The 14,074-nt window shown below is 43.1% G+C and overlaps 2 protein-coding genes across 4 annotated transcripts in view; both read left to right on the top strand.

Annotated features, from left to right (window-relative positions):
- Positions 1-14,074, top strand: part of scube1 (signal peptide, CUB domain, EGF-like 1) — a 324,611-nt gene that overhangs the window by 11,902 nt on the left and 298,635 nt on the right. The window lies entirely within an intron of this gene.
- Positions 8,186-10,282, top strand: LOC124469279. The gene has a single exon (XM_047022449.1). It carries the CDS (start codon positions 8,780-8,782, stop codon positions 9,626-9,628), a length of 849 nt encoding a protein of 282 aa, XP_046878405.1. The 5' UTR covers positions 8,186-8,779; the 3' UTR covers positions 9,629-10,282.

Below are 14,074 nucleotides of genomic sequence, written 5' to 3'. Positions count from 1 at the left end.
TTTCTCAATCTTGTAATTAAAGTGGTCAAAAATTCAGTTGTCTGATGAGGCATGGTGGATGGAGAAGTTTTTGTAAAAAATGGCTGCCTGAAACCACTTTGATAAAATATGATTTGCCTCAAGTGATCATATATTTATTGACATGATAAAAATCCCCTAGTTCTCCTCTTCAAGATGGTATAAACAGTTAAGGAGTATGATTTAATATGAAAAATCATAAAATATGAATATGAATATCATATTTCAACAGCTTATGGAATGTTCGGAATGTTGGCTCAGGCAGTAAAGGGTTAATACGGTTGTCAAGGTTACCAAAGTAAACATTATTTCTTTGGGTAAAACTGAGCTTTTCCCATGTTTTCTAAATGTCCAAACTTTCATAATAAGAAATGTATATAGCATGCTGTCTCTGTAATATCTTCATTTTGTTCAGAAACAATACTTGTCCTTATCGTTTGACTCAACTAGACTAGAGCTAGTATGTAGCAAGTATGTAGCATTCTACTCTGTGCTGTACTGTATAGCCCAGCTGCTTGTACTGTACAGTTTAATGATTTATTTGTTTTATAAGCCAATCTGTACATCACAGTGTTTCCCACAGATTAGAAATCTCATTGTGGCGGGGAGGGGTGGGGGTTGTCAGACCGGGGGGGGGGGGGTCATAATAATTCCTTCGTTAATAATTCGTTACACAGTTAATTTGTTAATAATTTGTTACATTAAATATTAATCCAAAATGATTCACACCTTCACAAAATTAACAACAACTAACATATCATTTCTGCATTATGCATGTAGCAACGCTAGTGCTAAACAACTATTTAACTGGTCGGCTCCATGACGCCGGGTAAGTAGCTAGCTCTTGAGACTTCTCACCAAAAGAACGAAGGGGAAACTTCGAGTACTGTAAGTCGCTCTGGATAAGAGCGTCTGCTAAATGACTAAATGTAAATGTGAGTAAGTTACCTTGCGAAAAGTAGCCTCAACTTTCCTTGACTTTTAGCTACGGCACTAATGCTGAAGGCTCGCTGATATAGGTGTCGGTCTTACTAAAACGACATATGTATGCATTGTTGCTAACTTGTGCTGACGTTGTGTGCATATGTGAGAAAGACGCATGAGTGACAGAGAGACGGAGGGAGAGCAGGGGAAAGGAAATGCAGCTGAACGAATATGCTGCGTGTTTTAACCTAAATAGCGATAAAAACATTTTTTTTTATGAAACGCAATGTGTGGCGGCCGGTGTTTATTCTGTGGCGCACCGCCACAAATTAGTCTGTGTGGGAAACACTGCATCAACATGCTTCTGTATTTATTTTGCAATATGTCACTGATACATTGTTATGTATTCTCTCCAGTTTTACCTTCTAACACTTTCAATAAACCAACGATGTTGGAGGAACACGTCTCCGGTGGATTATTTGTGGGAAGAGTTTAGCTGCCTGTTAAACTATACTCAGCACAGTACAGGGAGGACAGAACAGTAAAACAAAGACTTTCAGACAAGAGTTTCAAAGATCCAGTTGACAAGCAACCGCTACAGCTGACGGCTCAGAGGAAAGTTAACGAAAAACGAAGCACCTCCACGCAGGTAACATCTATCATAATGGCAGAGAAAGAACCATCTTTGTACGACCCAAGGTCTCACGTCTCAACGTCATGAAAGAGTTCATCAACTAGTGCCGCAGCCGTCATGGCCCGCGCTAAGGCAGAAGCAGCAAAAACAAGAGCTTTGTTTGCCAAAAAAGAAATTAAAATGAAGCTAGAGAAAGCTAAAATAGAGGCTACGCTTGAAATGTTGAACATTGAGAAAGAAGCAGCTGCTGCAGAAGCAGAAACTCTAGAAGCAGCCGCAGACTTCGATAACTAGAGGCGCAGCTGTACTTCTGATCTTCATTTTAAACCTCATGATTCAACCCAACGCACCTCATCTTATGTGCAATGCCTCCCTAAATCAAATACCCAGTCCATCCCAGAAATAGAAGCCATCTTCGATAAAGGTGTAAAACAAGACCCATCCTTCGACCCATCTCTTGTAAACGACAATATAACTTCACACCTCACCCCATGGAACAATACTCCAATCAGCCCTTCACCATCTGACAACATTCACATGCACAAATCTGCAAATATGCCAGTACTCCAGGCCACAGCATCCCTGCATGTAGGCGAACGACAAGAAGGTGATAGTGAAAATAGGCACGCATCCAATGGACAATACCCTTCAGCTAGCCCTCGGTGTCACCATGAATGGTCATGTCATTCACAAGAAAGGCAGGGCATGACAGACTTTGTTAGGTTCTTTGCGGGACGTGAATTAGTCTCTACGGGCCTACTTGCCTTCGACGATCGTCCTGAGAGTTACAGAGCCTGTCGATCCTCATTTCTAAATGCCATTAGGGGGCTAGATCTGTCACCTTCAGAAGAAATGGACCTTCTTGCAAAGTGGCTCGGATCTGAGTCTTCTGATCACGTGAAACGTATAAGAGCAGTTAACGTAAACCAACCAGAAAGAGGCCTTAGAATGGTATGGAATAGGCTCGAGGAGTGTTACGGTTCTCCCGAGGTCATCGAAAGTGCTCTATTCAAAAGACTTGACGTCTTCCCCAAAATCTCCAATAAGGATTACCCCAAACTGAGAGAGCTTGGTGACCTACTGATAGAGTTTCTCACTGCCAAGGCTGAAGGAGATCTCCCTGGTCTCACCTCCTTAGAGACGTGTAGAGGTATTGCCCCCATAGTCCTAAAGATACCCTACAATCTCCAAAAGAAGTGGATCTACCAGGGCTCAAAGTACAAGCAGCAGCACAATGCCCCTTTCCCCCCTTTCTCTTTTTTTGTGGACTTTATCTGCAATGAAGCAAGAACCAGGAACCAGTGTTAATTTTGGCAGCTATTTTTGATTTAGTCTTAGTCTTTAGACGAGAATGCTTATTAGTTTTAGTCACATTTAGTCATTTTAATCATTCTTAGTTTTAGTCTAGTTTTAGTCGACGGAAACTAATTACATTTTTAGTTTAGTTTTAGTCACATTTAATAGCCATATTAGACTCCTTTTTTCCCTTCTCAGTAGAGATGTGCATCTCCATCACTGAGGACGATGAAATACACATCTCGATGCACTGCCAACGATCCGATACATTAAAGATACATAAAAGCAACTACTAATGCGATACAATTCACCCCTATTGCGATGCAGTGCGATTTGACAAGATGTGATTCAATCAGATGCGATGCAAAACAATATGATGCTATGCAATTTAATATGGTAGCCTACATTATGATGTATTTCTGTCAGACAGCAAATAATCAATTAACAAGTGAAAGTTTTACTTCACATATTAAACAAAGTCTCTGAAGACATAACATCAGGCCTGGACCTTGCCTTAAACTAGTCCTTTTTTCCTGTTGTAGGCTATGTGTTCTCTGAAAGTAAAAAATTGTAAACTATATTAGGCTACTGGCAGTCACAAGTTGCTGTAAACACTCATTTAACACCACACACTAAATTGAACTCATGTCCTACTTTAAGGTTTTTCTTAATGACTCAGCTATCTCTCGTCTTACTTTGTCGTACACAACAGGGATTTGTTTCTCTGAGAATATAGAATTCCTGTTCTTGCTAGAGGTACCGGTGGAGCTAGCCACAGACTGTAGCCATAGCTGAATCCGAGGGGGAGGCAGACGTCTCCACACAAATACCATGTAGCCTCTTCAGATGACAACCTAAATTAGCCGTGCTGCCTGTGTACGTTATAGCAGCACCAGCACAACATATCTTGCCAATTGCATGGGTTGATAACACTCACCCGAACAAGCCTCTAACTCGTGCGAAACTTGGCCGAGAGACTTGACGAGAATCGGCCACTTACAGCAGTAGAGATGAGAGCGCGCTTAGTAAACAGAGAGGAGGAATCTATCTAAATATAAAATTATTGGGGAAAAAAAGTATTGTGACTTCGTCAACCACCAACATGTTCGTGTCGTCTCGTCTCGTTAACGAAAGTTATAATATATTTAGTCATAGTTTTTATTTTCAAAGATCCGTTTTTGTCACGTCTTAGTCTTGTTTTAGTCATGGGAAAAAGGTCGTTAACGAACATTTTTCGTCATAGTTTTCGTCGACGAAATTAACACTGCCAGGAACGACCCCAGCTTTGACCTCACCATGTCTACTGTAGGTCCCCCTAAACCAGAGAAGCTTTCCCCAAAACACAACAATCAGAGAACATCTATTTTAGTCCATAAAACCTATGTGTCCCCCAGTGGGTCGTTCCACCCATCAAACACCCCAGCCAACAAGAATGGAATACAGAGAACAAACAACGAGTATGTTAGACAATGCCCGCTGCATAAGAAACCTCACTCTCTCCAGAAGTGCCGTGGCTTTCGGATGAAACCCCTGGAAGAACGCAAAGCTTTCTTAAGGGAAAATAGCATCTGTTTCAGGTGCTGTGCATCATCAACGCATCTCGCAAAGAACTGTAATATGGATGTTCAATGCACAGAGTGTAATAGCAAAGGGCACACCACAGCTCTCCACCCTGGACCAGCCCCTTGGATTTCTACAGGTCATGCAACAGAGCATGGCGGGGAGAGAGACGACAGTTCGTTAGCTGATGTTACGTCAAAATGCACTCAAGTCTGCAGCAGAGGTCTCAGTGGCAAGTCATGTTCAAAGATCTGCCTCGTAAAGGTGTTTCCAGCTGGCAGCAAAGAGAAGTCTGTCAATGTTTATGTTATCCTAGATGATCAAAGCAACAGATCATTGGCCCACAGCGAGTTCTTTGATTTCTTCCAAATAGAAGGCCCCAGCTCACCATACTCTCTCAAGAGATGTGCTGGAGTAATTGAAACAGCTGGCAGGAGGGCCAACGGCTTCCAAATTGAGTCCTCCGATGGCCAGACGTTTCTTACTATGCCAACACTCATTGAATGTAATGAAATCCCAAACGATCGGTCTGAAATTCCAACTTGTGAGGCTGCTCTGTATCACACTCACCTAAGAAGCATAGCTCACCAGATTCCTGAGCCTGACCCAAAGGCTCCCATCATGCTTCTCATTGGAAGAGACATGATACGGGTCCATAAAGTAAGGGAACAAATCAACGGCCCTCACGACTCTGCTTATGCCCAGAAACATGACCTCGGATGGGTCATTGTAGGAACTGTATGCTTGGGAGGCGCTCACAAACCAACCACTGTAAACACCTACCTCACCCACACGCTGGAAAATGGTCGTCCTTCCCTCTTTCAGCCCTGTCCCAATCGCTTCGTAATAAAGTAAAAACTTGACAGCGCTCGACAATCCCTCCACTGCGAACAGTGTAACAGTAACACATCTTCCTGCGACAACAAAGAAAGTCATTTGGGGTGCATGGTCTTTCAGAGAACCAAGAGAGACAACATGTTGGCCCCCTCCATTGAAGATAATGCCTTCATGCGAACCATGGAAAAAGGGTTAAGGAACCCTTTTTCCATGGTTCGCATGAAGGCATTATCTTCAACGAGACGAAACAAACAGCTGGGTGGCTCCACTGCCTTTTAAAGCCAAAAGACGCCACCTACCTAACAACAGAGCACAGGCATGTCATCGCCTCTCTTCTCTCAGACGAAACTTCGATCGGAAACCAGAAATGAAAAATAATTTCCTGTCATTCATGGAGAAGATCTTCTTAAACAAACACGCTGAATTGGCACCCCCTCTAAAAGAATATGAAGAGTCTTGGTATCTTCCAACCTTTGGTGTATACCATCCAAAGAAGCCAGGGCAGATTCGGGTGGTATTTGACTCAAGTGCCCAGCACGAGGGAGTCTCTTTGAATAATGTTCTCATGACAGGACCAGACCTTAACAACACCCTTCTAGGAGTGCTTATCCGGTTTCGCAAAGACGCCATCGCCATTACAGCGGATATCCAACAAATGTTTCACTGCTTCATGGTCAGAGAACAAGATAGGAACTTTCTAAGGTTCCTGTGGTTTGAAGATAACAACCTCAAAAAGGACATCAAAGAGTATCGCATGAGGGTCCACGCAGTGGCGGTTCTAGACAGATTTTACTGGGGGGGCCAAGGGGTGGCCAGTGTTTAATCAGCGGGGCACATTAAAAACAAACACATGATATTTAAACATTAAATTATTAATTGTAAATTGCTTTACATTAAAATCATACAAACGGCTCTGGCTCTCCCTCTTCCAGCTCTTCAGTTCTCTCAATACCTTGATATGTTTCTCTAACCTTTGTATTTACTTGGGAAAAAAAGGCTGCAATGTCCCTACCTCATTTCATGATGACTACTAGAAGAAGTTTATTTTTGTATTTTTTTGTCAGCTCAGGGGGGCCACAGGGGGGGCCAGAGACATTTTTACAGGGGCCCTGGCCCCTGTAGGCCCCCGTGTAGAACCGCCCCTGGGTCCACGTGTTCAGCAACAGCCCATCTCCAGCTGTGGCCTCAAAAGGTCTGCACAGGAAGGCGAAGCAGAATTTGGCGTCCGCCAGTTTGTCGAAAGGGACTTTTACGTAGACGACAGCCTGAAGTCGTTACCCACAGTCGAGGCTGCTGTCAGTTTACTTAAGAGAACCCAGGAGATGCTCGCTGACTCAAACCTAAGGCTACACAAGATAGCTTCAAACAGCAAAGAGGTCATGAAGGCATTCCTTTCTGATGATCACGCTAATGAGCTCAAAGACCTGGACCTCGGCACCGACGCCCTTCCCATGCAGCATAGCCTCGGCCTTAACTGGGACTTAAAGACAGACACGTTTACCTTCCGGGTCGAAAATGAAGGGAAACCCTTCACTCGCAGAGGTGTTCTGTCTACAGTCAACAGCCTGTATGACCCCTTAGGCTTTGTCGCCCCCGTGATCATCCAAGGTAAGGCCTTGCTGCGGGAACTCACCACTGAGACATCTGACTGGGACGCTCCACTACCACTGGAAAAGAAGCAGATCTGGTCTTCGTGGAAAGACTCTCTCAAGGAACTCCAAAATATTCACATCTCAAGAACTTATGCTCCAATCTCATCGTCTCAAGCCAAGTTCAGAGAACTGTGCATCTTCTCAGACGCATCTACTAAAGCCATAGGAGCAGTAGCTTACCTCAGAACCACAGATGAGAACGGAAAAGTCTACATTGGATTCGTGTTGGGAAAGGCAAAACTAGCACCACAACCTGAACTCACAATCCCTAGGCTGGAGTTATGTGCAGCTGTGCTCGCAGTCGAGGTAGCTGAACTTATCAAATCAGAAATTGACATTGAGCCAAATTCCACTCGCTTCTATACAGACAGCAAAGTAGTTTTGGGTTACATTTACAATGAGACTAGAAGATTATATGTCTACGTCAACAACAGAGTCCAGCGGATACGGAGGTCTACCATCCCTGACCAGTGGCATTACGTGCCCACTCACCTCAATCCAGCAGACCACGCTACAAGAGCTGTCCCAGCAGCTCATCTGAGCGACACCATGTGGCTCACTTTACCTGCTTTCTTGTCCAAGCCTGACAGTAGCCCCCAGACAGGAGACTTTGAACTGGTTGAACCTGCTATAGACACGGAAATCCGTCCCGAAGTATCTGCAATCAAAACCATAATCTCAGCATGTCATCTCAGCTCACAGCGCTTCGAGAGATTTTCTAGCTGGAAGTCCCTCATCCGTGCTATAGCCCATCTGAACCACATAACTCAAGGCTACAAGAAACCACAGCTTGCAAGCAAAGGTGTTTGCAGAGGCTGGCATTACTGTCAGGAGTCGTACTCTGTCCAGGAACTCTCAGGCCAAAGAAGTGTTCTAGTTCAAGTCTTTTATTGTCAGGTACACAGAACAACACAAGGTAAGACTGGGCACTGAAATTCTTAAGACAAGACAACGCAAGCACCTGGCATAACATAACATATAAGTACACGGAACACAAATTACATCAATGCTGAGCTTAAATAAGTGAAACTTCCTATATATACAGATAGCAATAAATATCGACTATACTAACCCTAATACTAAAACTTCCTAAATTACAGATGACAATATATAGTACACTATACTAACCCTAAATGCACAAGAAACCTGTTCCAACCCTATAACCTATTCTAACCTAAGTGGAGTACAGTTCAATAGTGCAATGTCAATGACTATACAGGAGCCTGTTGGCGAGGTACAGTGAGGTGCAGTAGTGCAAGTTACTGATAGAGCAACCAGTAGCTGAAAGTGACAGTGTATAAGTGACTAGTGGTGCAGAAAAACAATGTCCATTGAAGTGGTATTCAAAGCTGTGCAGGAAGATGAGTACCGGAGAGAGCTCAAGTGCATATCTGAAGGAAAAGAAATCGGCAAAGACAGCTGTCTCAGGAAGCTAGACCCTTTCATTGACGACAAAAATATACTGAGAGTTGGAGGACGGATCGCTGAATCAAAACTTGAAAAGGACATAAAAAACCCGCTAGTCATTCCAGCCCACTGCCATACAGCGACTCTCCTCATCCGCCACCACCACGAAGAGACCCATCATCAAGGACGTCTCTTCACTGAAGGAGCTATACGGGCGGCAGGCCTGTGGATAACAGGCGTGCGGAGACGTACAAACAGCCTCATCTACAAGTGTGTCATATGTTGCAAACTTCGTGGCACATCTCTGTCCCAAAAGATGGCCAACCTACCCTCAGATCGACTTAGCACTGAATCCCCCTTTACTAATGTTGGTCTCGATGTGTTTGGCCCCTAGTCCATCGTCACACGCCGTACAAGAGGCGGAGATTCAAATAGCAAGCGATGGGCTGTCATGTTCACCTGTATGAGTATCAGGGCCGTCCATATTGAAGTAATTGAGTCTCTCGATACTTCAAGTTTTATCAATGCTCACCGGAGGTTCATGTCCATTCGAGGTCCCATCAAACATATCCGTTCTAATCGAGGCACTAACTTTGTCGGAGCTTGCAAAGAGCTAAAAGTCCCTTCAAACATCAACGGTTGCCAAGTGCAGAAATACCTTTCAGAACAAGGCTGCACCTGGTCCTTCAACCCACCTCACTCTTCTCATATGGGTGGGGCCTGGAAAAGGATGATTGGTCTTGCTAGACGCATCCTGGATGCTATGTTCCAGCGTTTAGGTTCCACAAGGCTCAGTCACGAGACTCTCACTACCTTCATGGCCGAAGTAGCGGCCATTATAAATGCAAGACCTCTAACCTCCGTGTCTACCGACCCTGCAGACCCACTGTTACTTACTCCCTCCACTCTACTCACACAGAAAGTAGACACACTCATAGCTCTTGCTGGGGACTTTGACACAAAGGACTTGCACAAACGCCAGAGGCGTCAAGTACAATGTCTCGCAAACCTTTTCTGGGACAAATGGAGAAAGCAGTATCTTCCCACACTGCAGACACGCAGTAAATGGACTTCAGACCAGCCAGATACTCAGCCTGGCAGTGTTGTCCTTATGAGAGACTGTTCGACCAAACGGAACGAATGGCCACTTGGACTTGTAACACAAGTGTTCCCAAGTAAAGACAGAAAAGTCCGCAGAGCAGAAATCAAAGTCTCCAAAGGAGATGGAACTAAGTTGTTTCTCAGACCCGTTACTGAACTGGTCCTTCTTGTTGCACCTGAAGACTATGGTAGCAAGTAGTTTTTAATTATCGAAGCAGTAGTGGTATTTATTTATACCAGACGGGGAGTGTTATGTTTTGAGTTTGTTGCTGTTATGTTTTGAGTTTGTTGCTGGTGCGGGTGGCATGGTGACGTCATTGCTCTCAAATGTTTCACGTCTTGTTACATTGTTTCATGTTTCAGTTGACGCAGCTTCTGTATCATAACCTAATTGTTCATCCCTACATAGCTTGTGGTTCATCAATGGTTTTTGGCCCCTTTGATAGCATCTTTGGTAAGATATTGTGGTTTTGAAATGTTGAGGTTTCACCCAAGTTAAATATCTGATGTAAAAGTTGTTCTTATGTAACGCTATGTGTTTAATATTAGCGAAGCTCCAGCTGTGTCCGTTTAATACGGTTGTCAAGGTTACCAAAGTAAACATTATTTCTTTGGGTAAAACTGGGCTTTTCCCATGTTTTCGAAATGTCCAAACTTTCATAATAAGAAATGTATATAGCATGCTGTCTCTGTAATATCTTCATTTTGTTCAGAAACAATACTTGTCCTTATCGTTTAACTCAACTAGACTAGAGCTAGTATGTAGCAAGTATGTAGCATTCTACTCTGTGCTGTACTGTATAGTCCAGCTGCTTGTACTGTAGAGTTTAATGATTTATTTCTTTTATAAGCCAATCTGTACATCAACATGCTTCTGTATTTATTTTGCAACATGTCACTGATACATTGGTATGTATTCTCTCCAGTTTTACCTTCTAACACTTTCAATAAACCAACGATGTTGGAGGAACACGTCTCCGGTGGATTGTTTGTGGGAAGAGTTTAGCTGCCTGTCAAACTATACTCAGCACGGTACAGGGAGGACAGAACAAGTTGCTTTTATGTATCTTTAATGTATCGGATTGTTGGCAGTGCATCGAGATGTGTATTGCATCGTCCTCAGTGATGGAGATGCACATCCCTACTGAGAAGGGGAAAAAAGGAGTTTAATATGGCTATTAAATGTGACTAAAACTAGAATAAAATATTTTGAGTTTTTGTCGACGAAAACTAAAGGAACAACATTTTAATCCTAAGAAGGATTAAAATGACTAAATGTGACTAAAACTAATAAGCATTTTCGTCTAAAGACTAAGACTAAGGCCGAATCCCAATACTCCCCCTTACCCCTTCCCCTTAACTTACCCCTTCCCCTTGGCCCTCGAAAGTAAGGGGTAAGGGCTACATAGCCCTAGGAAATGGGACGCCACTTGGTTACAGGTACGTCATCTAGCACGTATCGATATCTCCAAAGCAAGTAGCGTTATGCACTGATATTAAACGAAATTCGCTGCTAATGGAGTTTACTTAGAACTGTAGACATGCTAGGCAAAGAAATGCGGGACTGTTGTGCAATTCAGAACTGTAACATTAACGTACCAAACTAGCGATTTTTAGAAACGTTTCAATTAGGAAAATGGTTGCAAATATATATGTTCATGACTGTATATAACACAAAACAAGACTGTCATAATTTTTTTATCAATTAATTAAGCCGATAATATAACATTTGTCAGACTCTCTGGATGATTTGGTCGCCATTGTTGCCGGTCGCGCAGTTTTCACATAGCCCTAGGTTTCAAGTAAGCTCCCAATCTTACTTGGTTTTAAGGGGTGTATAGCCCTTAGTCTTAGCCCTTCCCCTAGCTCCAAAAGAGTATTGGGACACCACTAGCTCTCACGGGAACGCGCAAAACTAAGGGGAAGGGGAAGGGGTAAGGGGGAGTATTGGGATTCGGCCTAAGACTAAATAAAAAATAGCTGCCAAAATTAACACTGGGCCCAGAGAGTATAGAGAGACAACGTGTCAGGGGGTCCTTCATCTGAGCAACTCACACAGTAAATGAACCAGAGTAATTTCTACAGTTGCCTGGATACCTCAGGCTTGCTGAGACACACCTGAAAGAAAGTTAAGCAAAGAAGACATCATATTCATTTTTTCCCCCCCGCCTAGTCCAGAAAGCACCATATGAGTAGAGCCCTGTACGACTGGCCTGTCCCGGCTTCCATGTTGTCTAAAGAGCCCTATCTTTTACAGAGTTATTGGACCTCCATCTAATTAGATTAGGATGCCTATGAAATGGAACCTAGGCTGTAGGAAACCAAGGAGGAGCTCCTAAATTGCTAGACAGGTCTTTAAAGAGATGATTTAGAGCTTATGCTTTGCATTGGACTGTCTTCACTCCGAACACAAGGCAGTGTTGGCATGGAGCGGACAGGCCTTATCCAGGATAATAAGCCTGACATGTTCTCAGAGAGGAAATGACAGAAGATGGAGTCCCCCCTGGAATGAAACAACTGTCTGTCTCCTTTGTATTAAATTGTCTTACAAGCCAAAAGTTTGACTGGCTTTCCACCATGGTTATGTTGGCAGGGCCTCCAATCTCTCTGTCTCTGTCTGTCTGTCTGTCTCTCTCTCTCTCTCTCTCTCTCTCTCTCTCTCTCTCTCTCTCTCTCTCTCTCTCTCTCTCTCTCTCTCTCTCTCTCTCTCTCTCTGTCTCTCTCTCTCTCTCTCTCTCTCTCTCTCTCTCTCTCTCTCTCTCTCTCTCTCTCTCTCTCTCTCTCTCTCTCTCTCTCTCTCTCTCTCTCTCTCTCTATAGTTCCCATCTAACCTTTCTGTGCAGTCTTTTCCACACAGACTAATTAGTGGCAGTGCGAAACAGAATCAACACCGGCCGCCACATATTGCGTTTTTTTTTTTAAACACTATTGAGGTTAAAACACGCAGCGTATTCGTTCAGCTGCATTTCATTGCCCATATCTCCCTCCGTCTCTGTCACTCACGCGTCTTTCGCACATATGCACACAGTCACAATGTCAGCACACGTTAGCAACAATGCATACCTATGCCGTTCTAGTAAGACCGACAGCTATATCAGCGAGCCTTCAGCATTAGTGCCGTAGCTAAAGGTCTAGGAAAGTTGAGGCTACTTTTCACTAGGTACCTACGAACATGTCTTAATCGAAGGTTCCCCTTCGTTCTTTTGGTGAGAAGTCTCAGGAGCTAGCTACTTACCCGGCGTCATGGAGCTAACCAGTTAAATAGTTATTTAGCACTAGCGTTGCTACCTGCATATGCAGAAATTATTTGTTTGTTGTTGTTGACTTTGTGAAGGTGTGAATCATTAATATTTAATATAACTAGAGAGGGTACAATTTCTGGGGAAATTTTAGGGTGTGCTTGCTTGCATCGGTTGCAGAGGGGTCCTTTTTTTAATGATTTTTAAAAATATATTTTATATAAAAATGCATAGCCTACTTATTATTTATAAAGATTACATAGATTTATTTTGCTGCTCATTTACAACTCAAAATACTAAGAGTGAAGAGTAGAAGGAAATAGTTGTCTTCTCATTTACCCTGCAAGAGGGAATGATTATCGGCTATAGCAGACTCATAGTTCAATCAAAGTGAATACATTTGGCAGACCGGTGTAAAAATTGACCTAATGTCTATGACTTAAACGTCCTTCGTGTTTTTCCCTTCTCGTGATATTTTCAGGCATTTAGCTTACTCATATTGCATTCATTAATAAAGAACCCCCTTTGAAGCTTATTGTAACAACAATGTTGCCGGCAGTAGCTATCTCAGATGGAATCGCAATTCAAACAGTATTGTACCATCGGCTAACTGAAAATATGCCCCCAAAAACGTACATAAGCTCGACATTTATTTAGGGGAAAATCGCTCATTCATAAAAAAGCTCACTGGTAGCGATCATTGTCAGTAACAACGCAAAATTAGATATCCCTGTGTGGAGAAGCTGCCCCGGTAAATTGTACTACTACAGTACAGTACCAGACTACTGTTCATCTTGGTAGCGATTGCGTTGGTTGAAATCTATTTAACGTTCGGTTGTACGGTTTAGTCTGAAATTAATTATTTTCATAAACAGACAACGTTTAGACTGTGGCAATGAAGTTCAGGTTAATAGTCAGATAGTTTCACCTATTGAACTATTGAAGTTAAATCTAATCTAAGGGGAGTGCCAAACATGTTCTGTTGCCGTTTGACTTCCTAAACAGCTGGAGATGTTTTTGTTAGCTACAGTAGCTACTAGTGTGTCTCAGGTAGGCTACAGCGCTGCAGTGAGCTACACTGGTTTGAAACCACAGGTAATTATCATTTCACCAACAAATCCTTTGTACCTTACAAATCCTTTGTATCCTAGGTACCTTACTCACATTTACATTTAGTCATTTAGCACAGAGGTCGCCAACCTGTCGATCGCGATCGACGTGTCGATCTCGGAGACTTTCCCTGTCGATCTCCAAAATAATTTCAGAAATACTGATCTCCGACTAATTCATGAACGCGGAGGATTCTTAAACTGAACGCGCGTTCTCTTGTACCTGGATTTGCATATTGGCCTGTGCGTGTTGCAAAGCAATTCACCGACAGAATAAATGGGCGTTTTTTCCCGAAG

Source organism: Hypomesus transpacificus, chromosome 7 (assembly GCF_021917145.1).
Source record: "Hypomesus transpacificus isolate Combined female chromosome 7, fHypTra1, whole genome shotgun sequence".
NCBI classification, from domain to species: Eukaryota; Metazoa; Chordata; class Actinopteri; order Osmeriformes; family Osmeridae; genus Hypomesus; species Hypomesus transpacificus.
This window is presented reverse-complemented; position numbering and strand designations above follow the sequence as displayed.

Bases quoted from the DNA above. Each gene is read 5' to 3' on its own strand.
- LOC124469279 (XM_047022449.1), top strand. From the start codon at position 8,780: ATGTTCACCTGTATGAGTATCAGGGCCGTCCATATTGAAGTAATTGAG.